Below are 26,622 nucleotides of genomic sequence, written 5' to 3' on the forward strand. Positions count from 1 at the left end.
ACAGGAAACAAGCGATGCAATTGAACCCAGGTTTGTGTTTAATGAACCCTACAAAATACAAATCAAGCAGAACATAGAGTCAGATGATACAAATGCAATACGGATTTATACAGACGGCTCAAAAACCAAAGAAGGCCCAGAGTGTAGAGTGTACTCCAGATCACTAAGCCTTAGAATTAAGTGGGAAATGGAAAAAAATATCAGTGTGGCCCGAACAGAACTGGCTGGTATCTCACTCGCCACAAAAGAAACAACCAGGAAAGGAATATCTGGGAAAAAATTAACAATCTGCACTGACAGCAGCAAGCCCTATTAGCCTTGAACGGACAACGTATAACCTCAGGGCTACTACTAGAGTATTACCAAGATTCAGCCAAAGCCTCGGTAGATAATAACATTATCCTGAGGTGGGTTAGAGGACACGACAGGAGTAAAGGTAATCGCATTGCCGACTCTTCAGTCAAGGAAGCGGCTGGATTGAGAATTTCAGGACCCAGTGGCACCTACGGCCTGATGATTTCGACAATTGCGGAACTAGTCAAATGTTACACCCATGCTCAATCCTTAAAGATATGGGATGGAATCAAATGATGTAATCCAGAATCACCTTTGGTGGCCCTAGGAAGCTGGCGCCGAAGAAATATCTGGCAATGACCAGAAAAAATCTATGCCTAACAGTAGGATTTCTGACTGGCCACTGTCAACTAAAAAACACCTCCATAATATGGGGCTAGTGGACACACCTCTATGCGGGATGTGTGAACAGGAAGATGAGACTGTCAGGCATGTCCTGTGCGAGTGCCCGGAGTTATCGTCAATAAGAGGGTGTGTGTTCGGCGAGTTGTGGCCTACACCTGCCGATATAAAGGAGATGTCTCCCAGTGACATGTTCACCTTCCTGGAAAGGACAGGATGAACGATGACCTAAGAGGACAACTCCTTGGGAGGATGTACAATGGGTCACATGTGGCCTAAGTGCTGTGGGCTTACACTCACCCTCCCTGCTCTACAGATACAGAGATACCTTGACCGCATTAAATTAAGGTATTGTGCCGGCACTGCCACTAGTTTCATTAAGAACTGGCGTGCGTTCGAAGACAATGTCATGGCTACCCCACTGTAGAATAATACAACTAGTAGGGTCTTTTACCATTCGCCAGAGGACCTTCAACTGCTCTCAGAATGCTCATCCAACGGTTTAGTGCTGCAGTATCGAAGTATTCGACGCTACCAAGGGCATCGGTTTAATTATAATAAACGGTCGGAAATTGATATTGTGTTTAGTTTATTCGTTGTTGTTATTACTGTTTTTAGTTTTCGTAGTTGGTTATAAGTAACTTACCATTAAATCTTCTACAATATCCTTAAATTTAGTGTTTTATGAGCGCACGCCTATGGTTAAAGAACTAATTTGACTCCGCACTTCGTTTCAAGGTCAGCAACAACTTTGTGAATTTATGAATGGAAGTAGTGGGAGTGGACTTGTTGATTTTCACTATGGCTACCCTCTGAGACAGCGTGTTCTGCAATTGCCGATTTATCTGTTTAGCCATAGCGGCAACTTCCGTTATGCTGAGACAATCGCGTTTCAACGTTTCTTTTTGTGATTTACATACAGAACTACACGGTATTCGTTGTAATCCTGGGGTATTTAGATCCCTGAGGTCTTAGACTGACATGAGACTGTTCTATATCGTTCTTGTGAGCTTGAAAATGGCTCCATATTTTTCAAGGATCGTTTCAATTCGATCCGTCACACCGCTTATGTAGAACAGAAAAGTTTTTCCATTGGCCATTTGCTCCAGTATCACCGTGGAGTGTTCTATAGAGGTCTTTTCCTGCTATACATAAACGATTTAAATTCTATCGATATAGAAGGAAAATTTACCCTATTCGCCAATGACACCACAATATTATAGCGTGATAAAACTTTATGTAATCTCCACGAGATTATAAGTGCAGATATAAAAAAAAGTGGTGCGACTCTAATCTTGACAGCATTCCTTTACCAACACAGAACATCAATAAAAAGCTAGCTCCAGGGTGTTTTGCAGTGAGAATAACTTATAAGGATCTTGGTTTGTCTGCCGCGAAATCGGCTTATTTCTCACTTGTTGAGTCGCATTTAAGGTATGGAATTCCTTTCTGAGGAGTATGATGCAAAACTAAAATGAAGACGGTGTTCATTATTCAGAAAAGGGCTATAAGATTCATGTGCAATGCCAAAAGTCGAGACTCCTGCAAACCCCTATTTTTGAATGATTATTTCAGAAACAGTAATGTACTGTTTGGAACCTTTAGTATAGTAATGAATATTACTGGAGTTTTTTCCCAATACCAAATCGTTATTTTTAACACCTCGACACGTGTTTCGATCACCACCTGATCATCTTCAAGAGGAAGATAAAACTGAAAACTTCGCGAAACTAAAGCTATCTATGCTATACAGATATATCATTCAGGTAAACCATACAGGTATACCACCCTAAATCAATTTTACACTTAGCCTCATCTATTATTTTACAATATGTCCTTATGTAATGTTCAAATGTTATAGCTATATATAAAATAATTTTCAGCTATATAAAAATTAATTTCACAAAATTGCACATCTAAATATATTTACAATGTGTCCTTATGTAGTGATCAGTAAACCCAACAATATTATTTTAACAAGCTATATAGTATGCTATTTGTTATTCATAATATTATTATGTTTACTTATATCTACTCATAGGTCTTCCATATTTTAAGTGTGCTATGTGTTCCTTATATCTCACTTCAATAGATCTATTTGTCTGTCCATAATATTTTACATCGCAGTCCTTACATTCAATTTCGTGAATTCCAGATTTTTCCGAATTCTCAACTTTGGCTTTTGAACTTCCCAAAAGACTCTGTAGTATATGACTTGTTTTCAAAACCACCTTCATACCTACTTCTTTGAAAATCTTTGCAAAGTTCTTCGTATATTGGTGGTACGTAACTGAGATGTATTTATCTTGGTTTTTGTCCTTTCTGAAAGTCGAGATTTCGTTTATTCCTAACCTAAACTTCTTCTTCCTTATTATGTCATCTACAATAACCCTCGAGACACCGTTAGTGGCTGCTATTTCCTGTATTGGACGTTTTTCTTTTGTGAACCTATCATGTGTTAGAGGAAAAGTCAAAAGACGATGCACCAAAAAATGTATATAGCAGAAAATTGTTTTATATATAGCCATAACATTTGAACATTACATAAGGACATATTGTGGAATAATAGATAAGGCTAATTGTAAGAATTAATTTAGGGTGGTATACCTGTATGGTTTACCTGTATGATATATCTTTATAGCATCAATAGCTTTAGTTTCGCGAAGTTTCCAGTTTTATCTTCCCCTTGAAGGTGATCACTTGGTGATCGAAACACGTATCGAGGTGTTGAAAATAACGATTTGGTGTTGGGAAAAAACTCAATTAATATTCATTACTACACCATAAGTATGTTTAATTAACAAACATAAATTGATATTTAGCGGTTACTCCAATTATTATGCCCTTCGTCAAACTAACGACCTACTTTAGTCAGAGACTCTGTATATTATAATAGTTTCGAAATGTTTAGTCATTTACCGGACCATATTGAAATTTTAGAGGATAACTGTGTATTTCGAAAATCAGAAAAAACGTATTATGTGGTAAGCCCTACTATAGTTTAAAATCAAAAGAGTTCTATGAGGACAGGATATATATGTTTATGTAACTTTGTTAATAAGACCTAATAATCTTTGGGCACTAAAGCATGTTATTATTAATATTATTATAGGTTAATTTCGACTTCGTTAGATCCGTTACCCAGAAACACATTCTTTAGATGACATTACCTCTTGTAGCTCTTCCGATAACCTGAATAACCTGTTTTTCCTGTCTTGGATGAGGATTGTAGAGTTTGCTCAAGTATCAGTGAGTATGGATTGGTTTCATGCCCCAGTTATCCAGAAAAACGATTCTCCCTTCATCTTCTTTCTTCTGTGTAATTTTGATTTTTGGCTTCAACAATTTGAATATCTCAGAAATTTCACAAAATTTTTTTTCCCTTGATTCCAAAACACAAAGGTATCATCAGTATATCGTAGTCAGCAGGATTGTAGGAACTCGAACTTCTAGAGATCGTCGTTCGAATTATTCCATTTAGAAGTTGGCAACTACTGGACTCAATGGTCTTCCTATTGCAACTTTCCCTTTTTACTTATAAAGTTTTCCATGCCACTGGAAATATGTTGAAGTTGAGCAATGTTCAAATAGGGCGATGATGTCTGGAGAAAAGAACATCAAAACTCACCAATATGTAATTAGGATTGAAAAAGGGTCGAAACAATTAGGTACAAGGGCAATCTGGGAAAAACGCATCTGATCCATTTTCAGTTTGCGCATCTCAGCAAGGTATATCACTTCCGCTGTTGAGGCATCGCCTTTGATAATATCTACCGCAATAGCAGACGAAACGTCAGGTATAAAAACCTGCAGACCACGGCTAATAAACCCGAAAATATCCGACAATTCATCATATGGGGGGGTTTGTCGAAATCGCGGACTAGCTTTTCAAGCACCCCTATAGAGCAGATTTCTCTACCCTCAAAAAGTCTATTTTTCCATAACCTTCATGGTTCTGAGTTCAACATAAATTATATTATTAGTTATGGGTGGGCGATACATTCGAAATGTGTTGGAAATTTGGATCCTGTATTAGTGCTGTCTCTATTTGAAAAGCAGAGCACATAGTTTAGGCCTGCCCCGCCGCAGTTCCAATCAAATTTTCAATGTTTGCCAAAATAAACTAATCGGTTGGAGTCATTTAGTAGAGTTTGAGCTAGTGGAAATTACAGTGAACCCTCATGGGTTACAGATTATGGTGGAAAAGTCCCAATCAATATGAGATTAACTGAACTTTATCCCCTCAATAGGGTGAAAATAAATATTTTTTGATAACAATCACTGAACCAAAATATCCAAGAAGTAACAAGTTTCCTTGAAGGATAGTTTAATACCCACCCTGTATGCCTTTATTCTTCATGAAATTTCATTCCATTCGTTCATGATTTCTTTTTCCAATATCTCATCACAATGGCATGCTCCCCAAAATCAAAAATCAGTTTTGCTTTTGAATAAAATATGAAACTCTTGAACCATATGATATTTTGCAAAAATTCCATTTCCTTTTCAATTTTCCGCATGAAAGGTATCTGAAGTACATTGAAGAGAGGATTGATTCGGAAAATAAATTCTTTTATATGAGTGTGGAAATAGTTTTGGTTTCCATTGTGGAGGTTTCAATTGAAAAGGGAACGAGAAAATGAAATTGTAACTTGCTTCTTTGTATTTTTCGTTATATGTCAGATTCTCTTTCGAATCAGATAGTCTACGAGAATGTTTTCTACTCATTCATCAAACTCAAACAATTGTTTATGCAGTTGCAGTTCCGTAAGAATGTATCATCTTTCCCACCAACTGATTTCCTGGAGTCTTAGAAGTCCACTAGATACTCGTTAGGACAACAAGAGGATTGCTGCGAATTATTGGGGTTCTCGTTGAATACTTTTCATCTTATGTTTGTAGATCTTTTGCTGGAAAAATCTCTACTTGTTCACTTTGTAGTAGAGGTAGAGGTAGCAGAAACTTATGTGATTTTCTGAAACTTCGACTAGCGTTTTCTATGTGATTGGTAACCACTCCGTGCAGAGCTTATTGGTAAATCATCTGAAAATAAAACTTTCACCGGGTGAATGATCAACTGTAATGCCAAACATACGCCAAACTAACTGAGAATTATAAAAAAAAAGTATAGCTGAGTCACCAGTCAATCTAATAATAACACTGATGATTTTCAAACAAGACTCAACCTCCAACGGAAGCAAGAAACTCTTTCGAAGGTTCGAAAAAGATGAACATTTCAACCTAGCAGACCACTATTATAATATTCATGCAGTCATTGTTCACTGTGGTTCTGGCGTTGAATCTGGTTATTATTACGCATTGGTCAAAGACGAAACGGACTGGTTTAAGTTTGACGATAGTCGTGCCACTAAGAGTTATGGCGATGTATTCAATTTATTGGAGCTTCTTGAGACACCCTATATTTTGTTTTATGAACGAGAGAACATTAACAGATGAAAATTTTTTTGAATTTGAATAAAATATTTAGATTTTTTCATTTCATATCTTTTGGTAGATAGTTGAGTGTTTTTGAACCAAATATACTCGAAGAAGTATTTTTAACGATGTTGAAAGATTTTAACAGATTATAGTCTGCTTACAGAAACTTTTTGAGAAAATATAATACTGGAGTTTTTGTGAAGAACGAATGTTCATTCAAATCACATCCTAACAAAATTTCTGCTTAATTTCATCATGATCAAAATTCTGCCAAAATTTCCAGTTGAAGATTGACTTGGTGGTAGAAGTAACAAGAAAACAAGTCATGAACCAAGTCTACCCAACGTCAATGAACGATAGTATCCGTTATAGGACATTGTCATATCTTGGTGACTCCACCAATTATATCGCACTCGTTTTTGAAAAAGAAATGCTTGGACTTGGCTTACAGAAATGGTGATGATGTGATCAAATTTTTTGAAAAAAATTATGACAAAATTTCAGTATATATAAGTTGACTTGTAGCTCTTTCCCAAAACTGTATTTTCAAACAGAGAAATCAGTTTTCCAAAAATAAAAGAGCACAGAAGTAGGTTTTTGAATGGAAACACCACTTAAACATTCGTAGAAGTACAACACTCAAATGACGTGTTACATTAAGAACAGACAAGTTTGAGACTCAAACTTTTAGAATATTTGATAATTACAAAATTTGAGAAGGCGGGTTGTTCAATAAATGGCCTAATAGAAGTGAATAACTCCCCTTTGCCAAAAAATGTTTTCTCAAACGTGGAAACTACTAACACTTTGTTTTCTTGTGTTATTGTTAATTGATTAATTTTCTAACCCTGGTACACATTTTCAATATTAATTGGTCAGGTTGAACTCAGGTACTCGAAATTGTGAAAATATATAAAAAGTATTGAATACGTGAATGATTTTAGTTAGTATAGTCACGCCTGAAGAAGCTATTGTATAGCGAAACACGTGTTGCGTTTTTGTAAACTGTTTAGTGAAAATCTCAAGTATACTTGAATATGTTATGTTATTTTCATCAAGTATCAGCCAATTTCAAACCAATGTATTATTGGGAAAATACATATTTTGCGACAAATTCAGCTTTCATACACTGTAGATTCTGGTAAACGCCTACCAGAAAATAAATACTTCTTGGGCCAATAGTATTTTGCGGCTTTGGAGCGTAATTATTGTAAATGTCCGATCGTGTATATGTAAATATTCACGATATCAAAAATCATAGAGAAAGTCGTAAACCACCATATCCTCAAATATTTAGAAGGCTTCAACATCTTGAGTGATCATCAATATAGCTTTCGGAAAGAAATTGTCAACTCAGCTAGTTCACATATATTACAAGGCTCTTCAACATCGCAAGGAATTAATATCAGCAGTTGTACTTTTCATATTGATGTTAATAAATGATAATAATAATGTAATTAATGTATATAATAAATTTGTAACAGAATTTAATTGTTGTATCTATCGTGTTAAAAATACTTTTAACACTAGTGTTGAGAATATTTTCAACACGCTACTTTGTAAATATCATCTTTCAATACTCTTGACAACCATTAAAAATGTCACTTTTAATAACAATTGTACAAAAATGAATTTTCAGCACCCTGGATCTCAAAAATGAAGGTCTTGCGGGTCCATGCTTGCAGGAACTCTCCACTTTATGAAAAACTGAGGAATTGTCCTGTAAAATATCGGACACTTATTAGATAACTCCCTGTATAACTGTGCTATTACCTCTCCTTCACTTTGAAACTCATACCGATGAAAGTTCAAATTGTTCGAGAGCAACTCTCGAATTACATCTCCCCGTGGAAAATTTCAAACAACGAGTGCTTTCGCGGACACGAAATCAAAAACCATCGACTTTCAGGCATCAAAAAGGATAACACGTCGTTATTAAATCCTCAACTGCGAATGGAATGGATCAAGAGGCATGCCTAATGATGGATGGGGATCAATTGGCTGAGATCAGGTTGGCAATACGGGAAAACGATATCGGATGAAAATTTTTGAAAGAGGGTTTTGTGAGTTATGAGAGAAGATGCTGTTCCATCTGGAATACACGATTGAAAAGGAACAATACTGAGGGTAAGGTATAAGTGTGATGTTACCCAACTTTGGTCGATGTGAGATCAATTAGCTATTATCAGAGCAATTATTTTTACACAAAAGATTCATTTTTTCTTCCATGCCAGAAGAAAGAATGACACGAACAATTCTATGAATCCTGGTTCGAAAAAAGGTGGCAACAGTGCATGGAATTTCAAAGAGCAAATAATCATGACAAGTTGGTGAAAGCTAGTAATAGGCAGAAAGTACATTCTACCTAATACAAACTACTCTGAATTAGTTATGAAACTGTAAATGGATTTCGAGAGGGATCCATCTGTACCTGAGAATAAACATCTCTGTAAGCCATTTTTTCTCTACAACAATCCACATACAGCACAAAAAATTTCTTCCAAGGAATTATCTCCAGTAGTTGGTTATGTCTTGTAGACTCTTCATTTTGAACATTTCCGTAAATAAAGGCCAATGGCGTCAGATCAGGGGATCAAGAAGGCGTCTGGTCCTGATGAAGTGCCCGTCATCGTACTTGAGAGAAGTGCGCCAGTGGACTCGCACCAGTATTTTGCAGACTTCTCAACCTGTTGTACTAGAAAAGGTGTTTTTCTTCTCGTTGGAAGGTTTCTCACGTTCAGCCTATTTCCAACAAGGGCACGAAAAATCTTCCAAATAACTATAGACCAGTCCCATTACATTCAGTGATATCAAAAATCATGGAGAAAGCCGCAATTCACCATATCCTTAAATATTTGAAAGGCTTCAACATCTTGAGCGGTCATCAATATGGCTTTCGGAAACAAATATCAACAGGCGACCTTCTATCGTGTGTCACCCATATTTGGAATAACGCAATCGATAAACTTATCGATTACGCAATATCTTTTACGCTTGATATTTCTATAGCCTTTGAGCATGAGGCATGAGGATTTGCTGGCCAAATTTTGATGCTGTGGATTGTCAGATCATTTTTGTGTATGGCTCTCCAGCTTCTTGAAAAAAACTTTTCCCGCAAGTTATCGTCGATGAATATCGCTCGAATACTTTCATCATCAACGTTGGTTTTCCACAGGGATCCATATTGTCTCCAACTTTTTTTCTATATCATCGACTTATTTGCATAGTAAGTAGAACAGAATCCAAAAGGTGAATATCGCCAGTTAATATGAATTGATTCACGTAGGGAGTGAAAAAGGGGCGACAATGTTTCGATCTCGAATCTCATTCTCTTTGAAACCTTTTTGAGCCGGTGAGTAAATGGCCTATTACTTTCATCTCGCTTTGTTTGAGTTTGAGTTTTTCTCGCTACAAAACCTTGTCGCCTCTTGAGTGGATTCAAATTCATTCACCCGCAAAGTGGAACAGAAGTTAGAACGGTCAGAACCAGAATCTATCTTGCTCGGAAACGGACACGAAAACGTTTCGGTCTCAAAATCATCTCGCTTCGAGTGTGGATATAAATTCATCCACTTTGAGCGTGGAACAGAAGCGAGAACGTGTCAATTTCGTATCTGTCTCGCTTCAAAATTCGTGAGTGGATTCGAGTTAATTTATATTGGAAGTGGAATAGAGGCGAGAGTGCTTTGCCCTGGTGAGTGGAAAACCTATGACATTTATCTCACTTGGAGTTCGAGACTTTCCCGCTACGAAATCTTGTCGCCCCTTGAGTGGATTTGAATTCATTTACATGAAGAGTAGAACAGAGATAGAGATAGTTTCGGAGATAGTTTCGATTTTGGATCTCTCTTGCTCTAAAACCTTGTCATCTCGTAAGTGGATTTGAATTCGTTTGTCTAGAAAGGGAACGGAAGCGAGGTCGTTTTGTTTCCGAATCTCTCGTGCTTCTAAACCTTTCAAACTTGTGAGTAGTGCCAGTTCAGGCACAAAGAAAGTGAAACAGAGGGGAACATGTTTTGATTTTGAATCTCTCTCGCATCGAAACCATCTCGCTTTGAGTGTATACAGGGGTGCGCAAAAGTCCGGAATAAAAGCAATATCTTTTTAACCAGTATTTTAGGAAAAAAACGCTTAAACACCACAGTTTATTCCACGTTGTACGCATTTTTTGGCAATAAAATCAAAAATTTTTTTCAACCCCTTAGCTGTAACCCTTCCCAACTTTTTTTTTCAAATGCAAACCTATGTCGTGTAAGGGCTCATTGAAAAGCTCGTAAAAATGGAATCTGACCATACCCTTTATTTTTTTTTACTCATGCGGTTAGCACGAAATAAAAAAAAACTCTTTTAAAACCAAAAAAGTTAGAAATACCTACTCAGTGCTATCTACGGGTGAATTAACGTTGCAAAAAAACAAATAAGTGGTGATGATGTACATTGCTCAACAATTGCTAAGGATCACCAGTACCTGGTTTCTGAAAGTTTACAAATTTCAAGAACAGACCAACCGGGCCAGGCACCACAACAAATTTTATTGATTTATGTGTTAAACTGATAACGTAATGTAGCATCAACATTTTGTAGATTTTATTTTTTCACTAAAAACTTACACATAAAATTAGTTCCATCCCAAGCAATTGTTGACCAGTGTACCTCAAAAAGAGAAAAAGGTTGTTGCATTGTTTGTACCAAAATAAATGCCCTGATAAGAACTATTGTCTTGACTCAGTTTTAAAATTGTGGCATTTCTGGGTGAAATTCAAAATATATATGTTCAGTTTATTATTTGGGTACCTTCAAATTGTTCTTTTTCAATCTGCAAAACAAAAATGGTATTGTCAGAGAGGCAGCGTATCGAAGTCTTGATATTGTTGGGATGTAGGGATAGAATGCGGAGTCAAAGTGAGGTGTGTACTTTATTTAATGCAAAATATCCGGAAAATCACATTTCCCAGGCTACTGTGAGTGAGATCTTACACAAATTTGAAGAACATGGTACAGTGAAGGAATTGCCCAGAAGTGGCCGGCCACATGTTTCAGACGAAGATCAAAAATTGGACATTCCGTGTCTCTGCAGGAAGATCCACATTTGTCAACGGTTTTATTAGCACAAAACAATCCTGCGTCTAGACGTACGATTGGGAGGTTTTTGAAACCAGCAAAATACCACCCATATAAGGTATGTCTTGTCCAAGAGCTCTTGGAGGATGACTATGACAGGTGTTTGCAATTTTGTGAGGAAATAATGAGGCGATGTGACGAGAATAATGGGTTTCCACTCAACATACTGTTTTCTGACGAAGCTACTTTTTATTTACATGGAGTAGTTAACAGGCACTCCTATCGAGTCAGGAAAACCCACACTGGATATGCGAAGCTCGTACGCAGCGTCCTCAGAAAGTAAACGTATGGGCAGGCATCAACAACAGAATATTAGGGCCATACTTTTTTAAGGGAAGCCTTACAGCTGCGCGCTACTCAGACTTTTTACGCTTTGAATTAGTCTCTGCTTTAGCTGTTATGATTCACAATGAAGCAGATCTAGATACCCCCACTGAAACACTTTGGTTCCAACAGGACGGCGCTCCCCCACATTTTGGTATTATTGTCAGAGAATATCTCGATGACATATTTGCAGGATGTTGGATTGGACGACGTGGTACAATGAATGGCCGCCGAAATCCCTAGACTTAACACCATTAGATTATTTTTATTGGGGATATATGAAAGACAAGGTTTATCAAAATAGGCCGGCTGATATTGAAGATCTTAAAAGCAGAATTAGAGTGGAATCACATAACATACCGGCTGAGGCCATTCGGAATTCCGTAGACGGGTTTTACCATCACCAAGGAGCCTGCCAAATAGAGAGTGGAGGCCAATTTCAGCATCTGTTACGTTAGTTCACCCGTAGATAGCACTAAGTTAGGTATTTGTAACTTTACAAAAGAGTTTTGTCTCATTTCGTTGTAGCCACAAAAAAAAATAAAGGGTATGGTCAGAATCCATTTTTATGAGCTTCTCAATGAGCCCATACACGACAAAGGTTTGCATATGGAAAAAAAAGTTGGGGAGGGTTGCAGCTGAGGGGTTGAAAAAAATATTTCATTTTATTGCGAAAAAATGCGTTCAACGTGGAATCAATTGCCGTGTTTCAGCGTTTTTTTTTCTAAAATACTGGTTAAAAAGATATTAATTTTATTCCGGACTTTTGCGCACCCTGGTATATGAATTCATCCACGTAGAAAATGAACAAACGCGATAACATTTTGATCTAGTATCTCTTTCGCTCCAAATGTGAAGGGCTTATGAATTTCATGTCACACAGATTTCGAGTCTTTCTGGCTACGAAACCTCCAATTTATGAAAAATCCCAATGAAGCATTACAATTTTTTTATTTCAAAAAAGGTTCCTTCATTGCAAAATTCAATAATTGAAAAATGTTATATGCCTCTTTTTTTAAAGACCGTAATATCAGAAAATATACTTATCAAATAACTGTTTCTAATAACCATATACAGAGCTCTTACCTCGTAAAATTACATCTCCCCCTAATGTATTTCCGAAATATGAGCACTTTTATATTCGCCACTTAATTGTAATTGATTTCACAAAAAATTTGAAGTGGCGTTGTCAGGAATAGCAGACTGAAGCGGATTATGATATAATGTATTCGATCGAACAGAGTTTTTAGTGCTGTCTTCTTCATCCGTTTTCCTCTCGAGATCTTTGATGTACTCCCAGTCGAGAGAGCATTTCATGAAGGAGTTACCAGACTTTCATTCATAACTGAAAGTGATTATCAATAATGGCACCTGGGTAGCAGAGACACGAGTACAGGGTGTATTTAAATAACACTCGATTATAAGATTTTCACTTTAGAGTTTACAAAAACACGACACATGTTCCACTATGGAATAGCTTCGAATTCTTCAACCAGTACTGAACACTCCCACAATGGAGTGTTCTTTGAATAAGTCATAAAAGGTTTCTATTATGTATTTGCCAGTTTCGACACATCCCAAGAACAATTTTATTATTATCATAGCCCCCAAAGTGTCTCGCACCCCACATCAATAGAACACATCAATTAGACCGACTGATCTAATGTGACAACAGAAAAAGATGTTGATGTGGCAATTGAAAATTTCTATGGTATATGGAATAAAATAATCGATGAATGTGTACCAAAGTACAATGTGTATAAAAACTATAAGAAATATAAGGTTTGGTTCACAAAGGATATTAAAGAGTTGCTGAAGGAGAAGGAGAGGTTTAGGAAATTAAGATTTGTATCTGATTATTATGCAGTACAGTTCAACAGTATGAGAAAGAAGATTAAGACACTGATAAGAATTTAGAAAAGATTATTCATTTAAAAAATTGAAAGTGGGTTGGGTACAGATATTAATGATTTTTGGAATTGGGTGAATGACAGAAAAAATAAAAATGATAGTATTGGGAACTATGAATATAAAGGAAAAAAAATTGAAGATAATGAAACAGCGGAAGCATTTGCAACGTTTTTCGCCTCTGTTTATTCAAAAACAAAGTCATCGTATCAATCATACTCTGACTGTGTGAGTGGTATTTCAGTAACAAATGATACGTTCAACATGCAATCTTACACAGTCTGAATATGAAGAAGCAACCAAAAACTAAAACCTAAGAAAGAGCTGGAATAGATGGTATTCCACCCTATATATTGAATGGTGTAAATGAATAGTTGGCAACACCTCTGCGACATATCTTTAATGCAATCTTGACAACAAATGAATTTCCGGGTTTATGGAAAACGTCTGTAGTTACTTCCATTTTCAAATAAGGTGACAAGATGCACATTGAAAATTTAAGGCCTATATCAGTGATGCTGGACCTTCTGAATTATTTCAACAAATTATATATTCAACATTTCATGGATATGTTGAGAATAGTATAATGCCTCAGCAACATGGCTTCGTTTCCAGAAAATTTGTTAATGCAAATTTATTCAGCTTTGTTTCTACATGGTCTAAAACTCTTGAGGGTCACAACATGATCTAATATCCACTGATTTTAAAAAGGCTTTTGACAAAGTTGATCACGGTGTACTATCAACAAAGATGAATGAGTTTGGACTCTCTGATAGCACACTCAAAATGTTCGGAAGTTATCTTGAAAATAGATTTTTAGTGGTTGAGCATAATGGAAATACCTCGGGGAATTATGAAGCTAATTCTGGAGTACCACAAGGATCCAATTTAGGACCCTTGCTTTTTATTATGTTCATTAATGACTTGCCCCCAGTTCACAGGCACTCAAGCTGTTTGTTATTTGCAGATGATCTCAAAATTTTTAAAAAAATTGAAACTGTCAGAGACAGTGTTATGTTGCAGAAAGACTTGCAATATGTTTGCGAATGGAGTTGTGAATATAAACTATTTTTCAATCTGAAAAAATGCAGTGTTAGGAGAATAACAAGGTTAAGAGATCCGATTTGATTACATTTCAGACCATGTAAAAAATATAATCAAATCAGCAAACCGTATGTTAGGCTTCATAGTAAGACAAACATCATATCTTTCCAATATAGAAGCTATAAAGATTTTGTACTACACATTAGTCAGATCAAAACTTGAATTTGGATGATCAGAAATTTGGTTAGGAGAATATCAAACTACACTTTACGAAGTAGAAAAAATTCAAAACAAATTTTCAAGATATCGTATCTATCCTGACTATAGAATAGTTAGAACAGCACAATTGGGAGATAAATTCAGAATATTGTCTCTGGATAATAGAAGAAACCAGAATATATTGATATTGCTATTCAAAATACTGAATCATACCTTACACGGATAAGATTCAATATGCCTGCAAGAAGAACGAGAAATTCTCTTATGTTCAATTTACCCCTAGTTTGTACTACTGTTAGGTCGCCACTCATAATCATGTTGTGACTAGCCAATACATTCAACTTACTGATGGATATAGATTGGACAGTTTCATTGAGCGCTTTAAAAAAACTCGTTACACAGTTCATAATAAACTTCAATTGAGCATAAATTACGTATTAGAATGTAAGCCATATAAATGTATCTATTTAAATTTATATTTCAAACATTTTTTTATTCATGTAATAGGCCTTGTAGGCCTGTTTGAATAATAGATAAATAAATGAATCAATAAACAAATAGCACCTTCATTGGAGGTGTTCAATTGCGACATCACTTATAACATTCCTTTGAATATTCAACAATAAGTTTCAGGCATGCGTGCTCACAGCCAAATATTTTGAGGAAGAATAATATTATTGGTTCAAAAGTTTTGTCCGTTTCAATGTCATGTGTTATTGTGGCTCGAAATCCCAATAAATATTCATTCTACTATGTCATTATATATACTTATCAAAAAAGAATTCTATACTCCAAATCAAATAAACTCCCACTTCACAAGTATTATTCATCCTGCAAACAATGATCATCATGAAACACTCATTGTAAGTTATACTCAGACCAATAATGGACCTACTTTGAATTTTCGCAGAGTGACACCACTTCAGATACAACAATACAACAGTGGTATGAAAAGTAACTGGGCTGGATCTGACAGCATTTCTATCATCATGTTGAAGTATATTGAAAATTATCTTATCAACCACATAACACACATATTCAATTCCTCTATAGAAACAAATGACTTTGTGAGGTGTTTGAGAGGATTCTGAAAGATCAAATTGATTCTACAATAATAATTTAATTACAAATGATCAACCTGAATTTCGTGCATTCTATAGCACCACCACCGCTTTTGTCAACATCACCTGAGATTTATTCAAATCAGTTGATAGTAATTAAGTAACTGGTACTCTTGGACTACAGTAAAGCATTCGATACATTAGACCACAAAATTCTGTGTAGGAAAATGTCATTTCTCGGATTTAGTGAAGGGACAAAATTCTGTGTAGGAAAATGTCATTTCTCGGATTCAGTGAATCTATTGAAAAGTTACCTCAGAAATGGGACTGAGTCAGTATGTCTGGATGGAAAGTTTTCTAGTGCTTTACCTGTTGATTATAGAGTACCTCAGGACTGTATCTTTGGCCCAATTCTGTTCTTCCTATGTATATCTGACTTCCATAAAATAATAAGTAAAATAATTCCATAGTTCATCATTATGCAGGTAACACTCAGTTATATTATCGATTTCCTCTAAGTGAATGGCAGGTGGCAATGGAAAAAATTAACAGTAATCTTCAAAAGTTACTGGATCTATTTATGACCCATAACCTGAAATTGAATCCTAAAAGATATAAGCTGTACATTTTGGCCCGAATCACTAAAGGTGGGAAATTGAAGGAAGAATTGAAATCAAACTTGGACAAGACTTACTACAAATAATTACAGAAGCAAGAACTTGGGTTTGTGGCTGGATGTTGATCTGAGATTTCACAAACATATAAATTCACTTTGTCGTAGCTCGTACATCATCTTACGTCAACTCTATCAAAGTAGAGATATTATGACTTCCAAATTGAAGGTGAAACTTCGCGAAACCCTGATATTGTTCAGATTAGCATATTGCGATAAAATCTGGCACAACTCTATCAAACAATATAACGCTCTGCCCAGTGAATTAAGTCACCACACCATATATAATTTCAAAAAAATTTGAAAACATATTTGAAGTCTTCTGGATAGATAATATATTCATGTTATGCCTTGCTCATATAGTGTTTTCTTTGTCTCACTTCTCTGTATATTTTGCTATATATTTTAAACTGAATAGATTTTTATTATTCACTTTGAAATTCATAGCCTTTGTTTTTTTCTTAGTTTCAAAATGATTCATGAACTACTCACTTACCAATGTATACTAGGTAATTATTTTTATATCTATTTTGCAGACAATATTTTTTTATTTCACCACACGCATGTCTAGAGCAATTAAGTGGATTTAGGATTTTAGGAATAGTTAGTCAAATTGGCGTGAAGTTACCCACAGATTTCTGGCCACACATGCTGACGTAGAGGAAAATAAAAATCTGTGGTTGGGATACGAAATTATTAGCACCCGTACTAATATCTGTGGCTGGAAATAACTATTCACTATAGGTTGAACGTGAAATTATTAGGACTATTTGGTGTAAAATTTTTTATAGACTCTTGAGTAGATTGACGCGTTGATAATCGTTTTCTCATCAACAATACAAATTTAGGGAAAAATAAAATTGGAAATATTAGACTTACTTTCCAATACCCCATATAAAAATGATATCCGATGGTGTGCGTCCATCAAAATCACAAAACTTCCATAGTTTCTTGAGTAGATTAACTTGGTGATGACAGTTTTCTTGTCATCTAAACAGATTTCAAAAAAGAAATTGTTGAAACAATCAGAATAATTTTTTGAGATTCCTTGTATTCATGAAAATCACACAACTCCTATAGAATCTTAGGTATATCGTATATCAATATAGTGAAAACCATTTTCTTGTCACCCATACAGATTTCGAGAGAAAAATTGTTGCAAAAATTAGACTCACTTTTTAAAACACCTTGTAGAATTGTAACCAGAAGATGTGCGTTCATGAAAATTACACAACTGTTATAGAATTTTCGGTAGATTGATAGAGTGAAAACTGTTTCCTTGTCACCCATACAGATTTCGAGAGAAAAATTGTTGCAAAAATCAGACTCACTTTTTGAAACTCCTTGTAAAATTGGAACCAGAAGATGTGCGTTCATGAAAATTACATAACTGTTATAGAATTTTAAATAGATTGATATAATGAAAACCGTTTCCTTGTCACCCATACAGATTTCTAGAGAAAAATTGTTGCAACAATCAGACTCACTTTTCAAAACACCTTGTAGAATTGAAACCAGAAGATGTGCGTTCATGAAAATTACACAACTGTTATAGAATCTTGGGTAGATCAATATAGTGAAAACCGTTTTCTTGTCACCCATACAGATTTCGAGAGAAAAATTGTTGCAACAATCAGACTCACTTTTTAAAACACCTTGTAGAATTTAAACCAGAAGATGTGCGTTCATGAAAATTACACAACTGTTATAGAATCTTAGGTAGATCAATATAGTGAAAACCGTTTCCTTGTCAACAATTTTTCTCTCGAAATCTGTATGGGTGACAAGAAAACGGTTTTCACTATATTGATCTACCCAAGATTCTATAACAGTTGCGTAATATTCATGAACGCACATTTTCTGGTTCCAATTCTACAAGGTTTTAAGAAGTGAGTCTGAATGTTGCAACAATTTTTCTCTTGAAATCTGTATGGGTGTCAAGAAAACAGTTTTCACTTTATCGATCTACTTATGATTCTATAAGAGTTGTGTGATTTTCATGAAAACAAGGAATCTCAAAAATGAGTCTGATTGTTTCAACAATTTCTTTTTCGAAATCTGTTTAGATGACAAGAAAACTGTCATCACCAAGTTAATATTCTCAAGAAACTATAGAAGTTGTGTGATTTTGATAGACGCATATCATCTGATCATATCATCATCATTTCTATATGGGTTATTGGAGGTAAGTCTAATATTTACAATTTTATTATTCCCTAAATCTGTATTGTTGATGAGAAAACGATTATCGACGCGTCAATCTAGTCAAGATTCTATAAAAAAGTTAAACACCAAATAGTCAACCTAGTGAATAGGTATTTCCAGCCACAGATATCAGTACGGGTGCTAATAATTTCGTATCCCAACCACAGATTTTTATTTTCCTCTACGTCAGCATGTGTGGCCAGAAATCTGTGGATAACTTCACGCCAATGTTAGTCAACATCTTCATGGTGATTTCGGAAATCTCAACTTTTGAAAACAATTTATAGGATGCTCGATAAAACCGGTCAAGTTTCATTCACTTTCAAACAGACATAATCCAACTTTTCAAATAGAACACCCTGTATTTTTTCATTTGTATAAAATGTTTCAACATTTCGCTACACTTTTCATTGAAGGTATACTTAACGAAAAACTGATATTTCACGTGAGGTAACCTTCATCGATAATTCGAGAAAAACAACAACACTATCAATTCACATTCACGCCAGATGTGGGAAAACTTCAATCCTGATTTCGAGGTTTGAACATAACTAATCATGCAGCAAATAATGTAGCCACCACTCCTTATAATCTCTATGCAGTATTGAATGACAGTAGATATCACCCGGAATACTATAGACAACCATAAAGCACTAAAAGCAGCAAAAGCTGGTCTTTCTGCTACTCAATCTTGATACAAAAAAATGTGAGAATCTTTCAAAGAAAGGATAGAAGCAATCAATTTCAAAAGAAGTAACTCTATACATAGATCTATAGATCATGCAAAGAAATAACTTTCACACAAACTGGAATAAAAAGCCCACTGAAACAGCTACTTTTATATAAACATTGAATTGCACGAAAAATCTTCGTTCGAAACAAATACTTTTATATGAACACTGAATTATATAAAAAATACGTTTCTCTACTCAGTTTGTTATTCCAAACATTCTTTATGGAACTGAATCAGATATCATCTACAGGATTTCTACACAATTTACTGAATGAAAGTCCACTTACATGGACCACTGTCATCCTCACTGGTAGACATCGATGTTTTGCTGTATGACACTTGCCTTAGAACTCTTCAGAGCTCTACAATATGTAAGAAAAAACACACAATTCATTCATAAATTATGATTCCATGTCATGAAATGAATTTGATTCATTCATATCATTCATGACATCGTAATGACATTAATCCCAGCCAAAGGAAACTTGTTTGAATTGAAAGGCTTATATCTTCAGTTTGTGTGAAAGTTACTTATTTGCATGATCTACAAATCTATGCATATAGCTACTTCTTCTGAAATTGATTGCTGTCTTCATTTTTTGCAAGATTCCCACATTTTTTGTATCAAGATGGAGTCGTAGAAAGGCAAAAACTTTATTTTCCAAAAGTTTTCATTGTCATCTTTCGGTTTGGATAATCTATATCACAGAACAATAACAATTTCAATTTCGGTCAATCTTCATATAGAGCATCGAGATTTCTTTCTCAAATGAGTAAATTTGATCAATATTGCGTTATCTATGTATTTTCCCAGCTCAAACACTTGTTTTTCCTTTCAGGTACCACATTTGCAACGAAGTGTTGCCCTGGGGCCCGATCATTTAGAACTCAACGATGTACGGACATAGGGAGCCTTTCAAATAACAATGAATACGACAGCAGTACAAAACCAAAGCATCACTTACGACAACTTCAGTTCTTATTCACTCCTAAACAACGATACTTCCAACATTAATGGAACACTTATTCCGTATAGTGAGAGACCAGAGACCTACATTATCCCTGTTCTTTTCTTCTTGATATTTGTTTTGGGAGTGTTAGGAAATGGCACTCTTGTTATTATATTTCTACGACATAAAAACATGAGAAATGTTCCCAATACGTGAGTATATTTATTGCTCGAAAGTAAGTTCAATCAAAACTGTTCAGAAGAGATAGGTAGTTTGTTGGATACTTTGATGGGTATAATTAGAGGGCCGTTTGCTGTCAAATTATGGTAGTGAAAAAAATATAGTTGCATCTTAACGTGACGAGCCGAAGATTATCTCTTGATTGAAATTTGTCGAAATGAGTTTTGACATAAACAACACAATTGAATATATACAGTGTGTCTCACTTCTTATGGAAACACCCCCGTATCTTCCGTAATATTCGAGGTGGAACGATGAAACTCTCAGGACTGATGGGAATGCTCAAAATGCACCTACCACCTGAATGGGGTTGGCCAAAGTGATATAAACTGTCCGCCACTCGCGATGGAACACCCCATTTTTACGGTAAAACATATTAGGGGGCAAAATAGGCTCAAAATTCATTCAGATTCGTAATCAGGACTACCAATTTACTACGAATACACTTTTTTCCTGAAAAAAATTCAGTCCTGAAAAATCAGAATTTGTCTCACTTCTTATGGAAACACCCCCGTATCTTCCGTAATATTCGAGGTGGAACGATGAAACTCTCTGGACTGATGAAAATACTCAAAATGCACCTACTACCTGAATAGGGTTGGCCAAAGTGATATACACTGTCCGCCACTCGCGATGGAACACCCCATTTTTACGGTAAAACATATTAGGGGGCAAAATAGGCTCAAAATTCATTCAGATTCATAATCAGGACTACCAATTTACTACGAATACACTTCTTTCCTGAAAAAAATTCAGTCCTGAAAAATCAGAATTTGTCTCACTTCTTATGGAAACACCCCCGTATATACTACCAATTTACTACGAATACACTTCTTTCCTGAAAAAAATTCAGTCCTGAAAAATCAGAATTTGTCTCACTTCTTATGGAAACACCCCCGTATCTTCCGTAATATTCGAGGTGGAACGATGAAACTCTCTGGACTGATGAAAATACTCAAAATGCACCTACTACCTGAATGGGGTTGGCCAAAGTGATATACAGTGTCCGCCACTCGCGATGGAATACCCCATTTTTACGGTAAAACATATTAGGGGGCAAAATAGGCTCAAAATTCCTTCAAATTCGTGATCAGGACTACCAACTTACTACGATTACACTTTTTCAATGAAAAAATTTCAGTCCTGAAAAATCCGAATTTGTTTCACTTCTCATGGAAACATGTAATAATTGAAGTATTTTTTTTTTTTTGGTTTTGACATCAAAACATGAACGAAGTTGTTTAAGAGAAACTCGACTTTTGTTTTCACATAAATAATTTATTTTTTATTTTGTTGTCAGGAAAGTTATTCCTTTTCAATAACAGAGAAAATGGTAATTTTGTAAGAGGAACGGAAACATGTAATCAGTGAGGTTTTAGGATGGTTAATGTGAGTTCATATTCTCATTTTCCCATTATTTAAAAAAAAACAAGGATATTTTGTGGCGAAATATGTTAAGTAGTTCAAACTTCTTTCGAAGTACTACTTTCAAAATCACATTTTCAATTAAAAAACAAAACAATCAATTTCAAATGATTTACCTGTTGACAATTTTATATTTTCATGCCTTCTATGAAATTTCTCTCCAATCGAACACATTTTCCTATGCGCCTTCTATTATTTCCTTCAACTCTTCTCAGTTCGCCAGGTGTGATTTCTCTACACGCTAGTATAATTCTTGCACGGAGATCTTCCTTATTTGTTGGCCTATCCTTATAAACTCAATTTTTCAAGTTTCCCCATGAATAAAAATCCAGTGGAGTCAAATCTGGGGATCGTGGTGGCCATACTACGAGAGGGCTATTGGGTCCTATCCATTTCATAGGTAGATTCCTTTTCAACCAAACCCTTGTTATGCCACTATTGTGAACTGGTGAACCATCTAACTGAAAAATCATGCTGTGTCTCACATCCAAAGGTAGTTCTTCCAATACATCGGAAAATGCATTTTCGAGAAAATCAACGAATAGTCGTCCGTTTACATTTTGATCGAAAAAAAATGGCCCGATAATATTTTCGTTCAGGATACCACACCACACATTAACTTTCTGAGATATTTGGTCTCTACAATTCACCACCCAATTTGGATTTTGTTCAGCCCAAAACCTCATGTTCTGGGAAGATACAACACCATTCGTGGTAAAGGTAGCCTCATCACTGTATAAGATATACTTTAAAAAATTTCCTGTCATTGAGATAATTTCCCTGAATCCATAAACAATACTCCATACAGCAGATTCCATCTCCTTCGTGCGAAGTATGTAAAAATTTGGGTTTGAACGCATGCATTTTATGCCTCTTCATACAATATTTTACTGCGGCTCATATTGAGTTGAAGCGATAAGTTTCTCAAACTAATTATAGGATCAGCTTGATGAGCAGCCAATATCGTATCATCATCAATATGATGTTTTACAATTTTTCTGTCCTTTGTTACTTGGCCGGTGCTCACGAATAGGTTATATATTTTGTGTACAGCTATCTCTAGCGGGTGTCTTCTATTAAATTCAGCGGCCGCTTCACGATAAGACCTCACCCCTTCACCAACAATTGAAACAATTTCAATTTTTGCTTGAAGTGACAGACGTGTCATGTTGAACTTTGTCAATCAAAATGAGCTGATATCAGTTGAAATGGGAACTTCAGAAATATTAAAATATGAACAGAAAACAACTGGAACACAGGAACAATATTCAACACAAATACAGGAACAATAAACACAATGGGATCAAAAAACACGGCAGAAACAACAGGAACAACGGTGATTCAAAGAGCAACAATACTAGAAACAACAAATGCAATGAAAACTGGTCTGAGGGTTAATACAACAAGATCTTTCAACAATATTGTCAGGTTGACAGTAAATATCAGTGAGCAACTGTTTTCCATGGTAATTTCAGGGCACCGCATGATTCAATGAAACTGATGTAATTCAATCCCTTCAGATGATTTCAGACAACAATTCAGCAAGTAGATAAAATAATCTAAATTCTATCTGCTCACCGAGTGCGATTTTTTCTTCAAAAATCAACAGTTGTTTCGGTGTTGCAATTAGTATGAAGATTAATTTTGTTTCGGATGGTAAAATGTTTCCTCAATATTTTGATAAAGGACCCCGCACATTTCTTATGAGAAATCTTGAATTTTGGATGTTCAGCAACCAGAATTAGTTTAACGAATAATCTTCTTCAGTTATAATAGATGCCAAAACTTTTTTATAATAGATGCCGCCATCGATAATTTTTCAAACACTGCTTCATACACTACTATCTCGATAATCTAAGAATGTGATGCTGTGTCATTTTCCTCAGATAGGCTCAAAATGGATGATAGCATCTCACAGCATCTGTATCTTTCATACCTGAGAGTACTCTCCAGATAGAATGAAGGGGTTCAGGTATTGGTAGCGAACTATTTTGCGCCGTAATATGTTTTACCTAAAAATGGGGTGTTCCATCGCGACTGGCGAACAGTGTATATCACTTTGGCCAACCCCATTCAGGAGGTAGGTACATTTTGAACATTTCCATCAGTTCTGAGAATTTCATCGTTCCACCTCAAATATTACGGAAGATACGGGGGTGTTTCCATAAGAAGTGAGTCAAATTCGGATTTTTCGGGACTGAATTTTTTTCAAGAAAAAAGTGTATTCGTAGTAAATTGGTAGTCCTGATCACGAATCTGAAGGAATTTTGAGCCTATTTTGCCCCCTAATATGTTTTACCGTAAAAATGGGGTGTTCCATCGCGAGTGGCGGACAGTGTATGTCACTTTGACCAACCTTATTCAGGTGATAGGTGTATTTTTAGCATTTTCATCAGTCCTGAGAGTTTCATCGTTCCACCTCGAATATTACGGAAGATACGGGGGTGTTTCCATAAGAAGTGAGACAAATTCGGATTTTTCAAAACTGAAATGTTTTCAAGAAAAAAATGTATTCGTTGTAAGTTGGTAGTCCTGATCACGAATCTGAAGGAATTTTGAGCCTATTTTGCCCCCTAATATGTTTTACCGTAAAAATGGGGTGTTCCATCGCGAGTGGCGGACAGTTTATATCACTTTGGCCAACCCCATTCAGGTGGTAGGTGCATTTTGAGCATTTCCATCAGTCCAGAGAGTTTCATCGTTCTACCTCGAATATTACAGAAGATACGGGGGTGTTTCCATGAGAAGTGAGACACACTGTATAGTGAAATAATGGTTAAAATATCCAAATCGGTAAACAGCTCCCTACATGAGTCATTATATTTTTTTAAACACATTGTTCTCACTATCTCTCTTGAACTTTTAGTGATTTGTTCATTCTTGTACAGTTACAAAAGTTTATCAGACAATTACTGAGTGAAGATTGAACATGAGCATAGTGATAGCTCTATAATTTATTCGATGAAACGAAATAACGGAAATTACGAATTACAAAACAATGTTTCAACAGTTCAGAGTTGAGTTTGACCACAACACTGCAATCATTCTCATTTTGTTGAAATTTATTGTTTCGGGATTATAAACAAAACAAACAATATGGATCAACGAACCTGGGACCATCTCATTTATAACCGTATTATCCTTATCGTGCAAAAGGAAAACTTAATAGGCTTCGCTGAAAAATTATGCTTGGTCTTGATGTTATGCATCGTTATCATTTAAACCAAGCTTTTTAAAGCTGAGAATACATAAGGCGAATGAGTAAATTTGATCAATATTGCGTAATCTAGATATGGATTTTTTGTCTTCATGTAGAAGGGATCTCACGTACAGACAAAATATTCCTTATTTTGGATACCCAATTACGGCACATGGGAGCAAAAAATGTTTTCGTCGGGAAAAAACACATTATACATCAAACTTTCACTTGAAGAAAGTTATCATAATGTAAATAAATGGTAACGTTCATACATGGGCCGAGAAGTGTCGTGCCTAAGACATACATGTTGAACTGTTGAAATTTCATGTTGTTCTCAACATCGCTGTGATGGGGCAATAATGTCATCAAGCCTGAATAATCTGTTAGAAGTGAATTTATGCTACTACTTTCATATCATCATGAATAAGCGAGCTCATAAAGATGAGCTCATGAGAATTAGAAGAATTAGCACAAGAACTATTATGGTCACAATGAGCAAAAGAGATTGTTGAAATACAGTCAGGTTTTCTCTCTGTTCCTCTGTTCCTCAAAGAACAAAACAACCTGGTGTGATGTCTCTTCTGTGCCACAATGAAGGTTATTCCCGGCTTATAATCGGACTCAAGCTTGATACAGGCTTCACGAATGGCCGTAAGTTCATGCTGGAGTAGCTGAAGAAACTGTCCCTCAGACACTCCATCTCTATATAAAATGATACGATGAGGTTTGTAGCCGTCCGTGAATTTCTAAAACATTATCAGGAGTTCCATCACCATCGAACTAAGTTCTTGAATAATTTCTTGCCGATGTTGCTGGACACGAACAGTAGCTGCATATCGTGACGGATGGGTATCCAGAGAGCCAACCACTGCTGCTATTGAGGGTTTCTTGTTGTCGCCAGCTAGCGGATGAGTCACATCAGCTCCAAGGGATATCACTGGTTCATTTAATATCTGAAAATCACAAGTTTTAGTACAGTTAAGCTCAGAAGGAAGTCCATTTATTGGTAAATGTAGTCGAAGCTTCAAACAAGTCTGCTGGCATAGATTGACATAAATGAGAACATTCTCAAATCTGTCTGTAATCTCGTAACAGAAATTATATCGTATTCCTTAAATGAGTCTTCCACATCTGGAATATTTCCAGATATTAAGGAATCAAAATGTATACCTGTAATCTAAAATAAGGGCTCTGCTCGTGACATACAAAGCTATAGGGCTATATGCATACAGAATCAAATCGCTAAACTTTTCAAAGCATCCCTTCGTGTGGCCGACGCGAGGAATCCGTGGCTAGAGGAGCTCTTGCTCTTGATCCGGTTTTCCAGAAACGATAGTTGTGGTCGTTCACTCGACGTCCATAGTCTCTTTTGACTGCATTATATG

General features: G+C 35.7%; 1 protein-coding gene across 1 annotated transcript in view; it reads left to right on the forward strand.

The window, feature by feature from the left end:
• The window catches only part of LOC111511250 (neuropeptide CCHamide-1 receptor), a 269,279-nt gene that overhangs the window by 214,968 nt on the left and 27,689 nt on the right, over window positions 1–26,622 (forward strand). Inside the window, exon 2 of the mRNA XM_074182600.1 lies at window positions 20,263–20,585. Coding sequence (XP_074038701.1) covers window positions 20,350–20,585 — 236 coding nt within the window. The 5' untranslated portion in view covers window positions 20,263–20,349. The remainder of the gene's footprint in view (window positions 1–20,262; window positions 20,586–26,622) is intronic.

The sequence above is a fragment of the Leptinotarsa decemlineata genome, unplaced genomic scaffold, assembly GCF_025532065.1.
Source record: "Leptinotarsa decemlineata unplaced genomic scaffold, Ldec_3_MD MMD2_P_RNA_scaffold_2, whole genome shotgun sequence".
Taxonomy (NCBI): domain Eukaryota; kingdom Metazoa; phylum Arthropoda; class Insecta; order Coleoptera; family Chrysomelidae; genus Leptinotarsa; species Leptinotarsa decemlineata.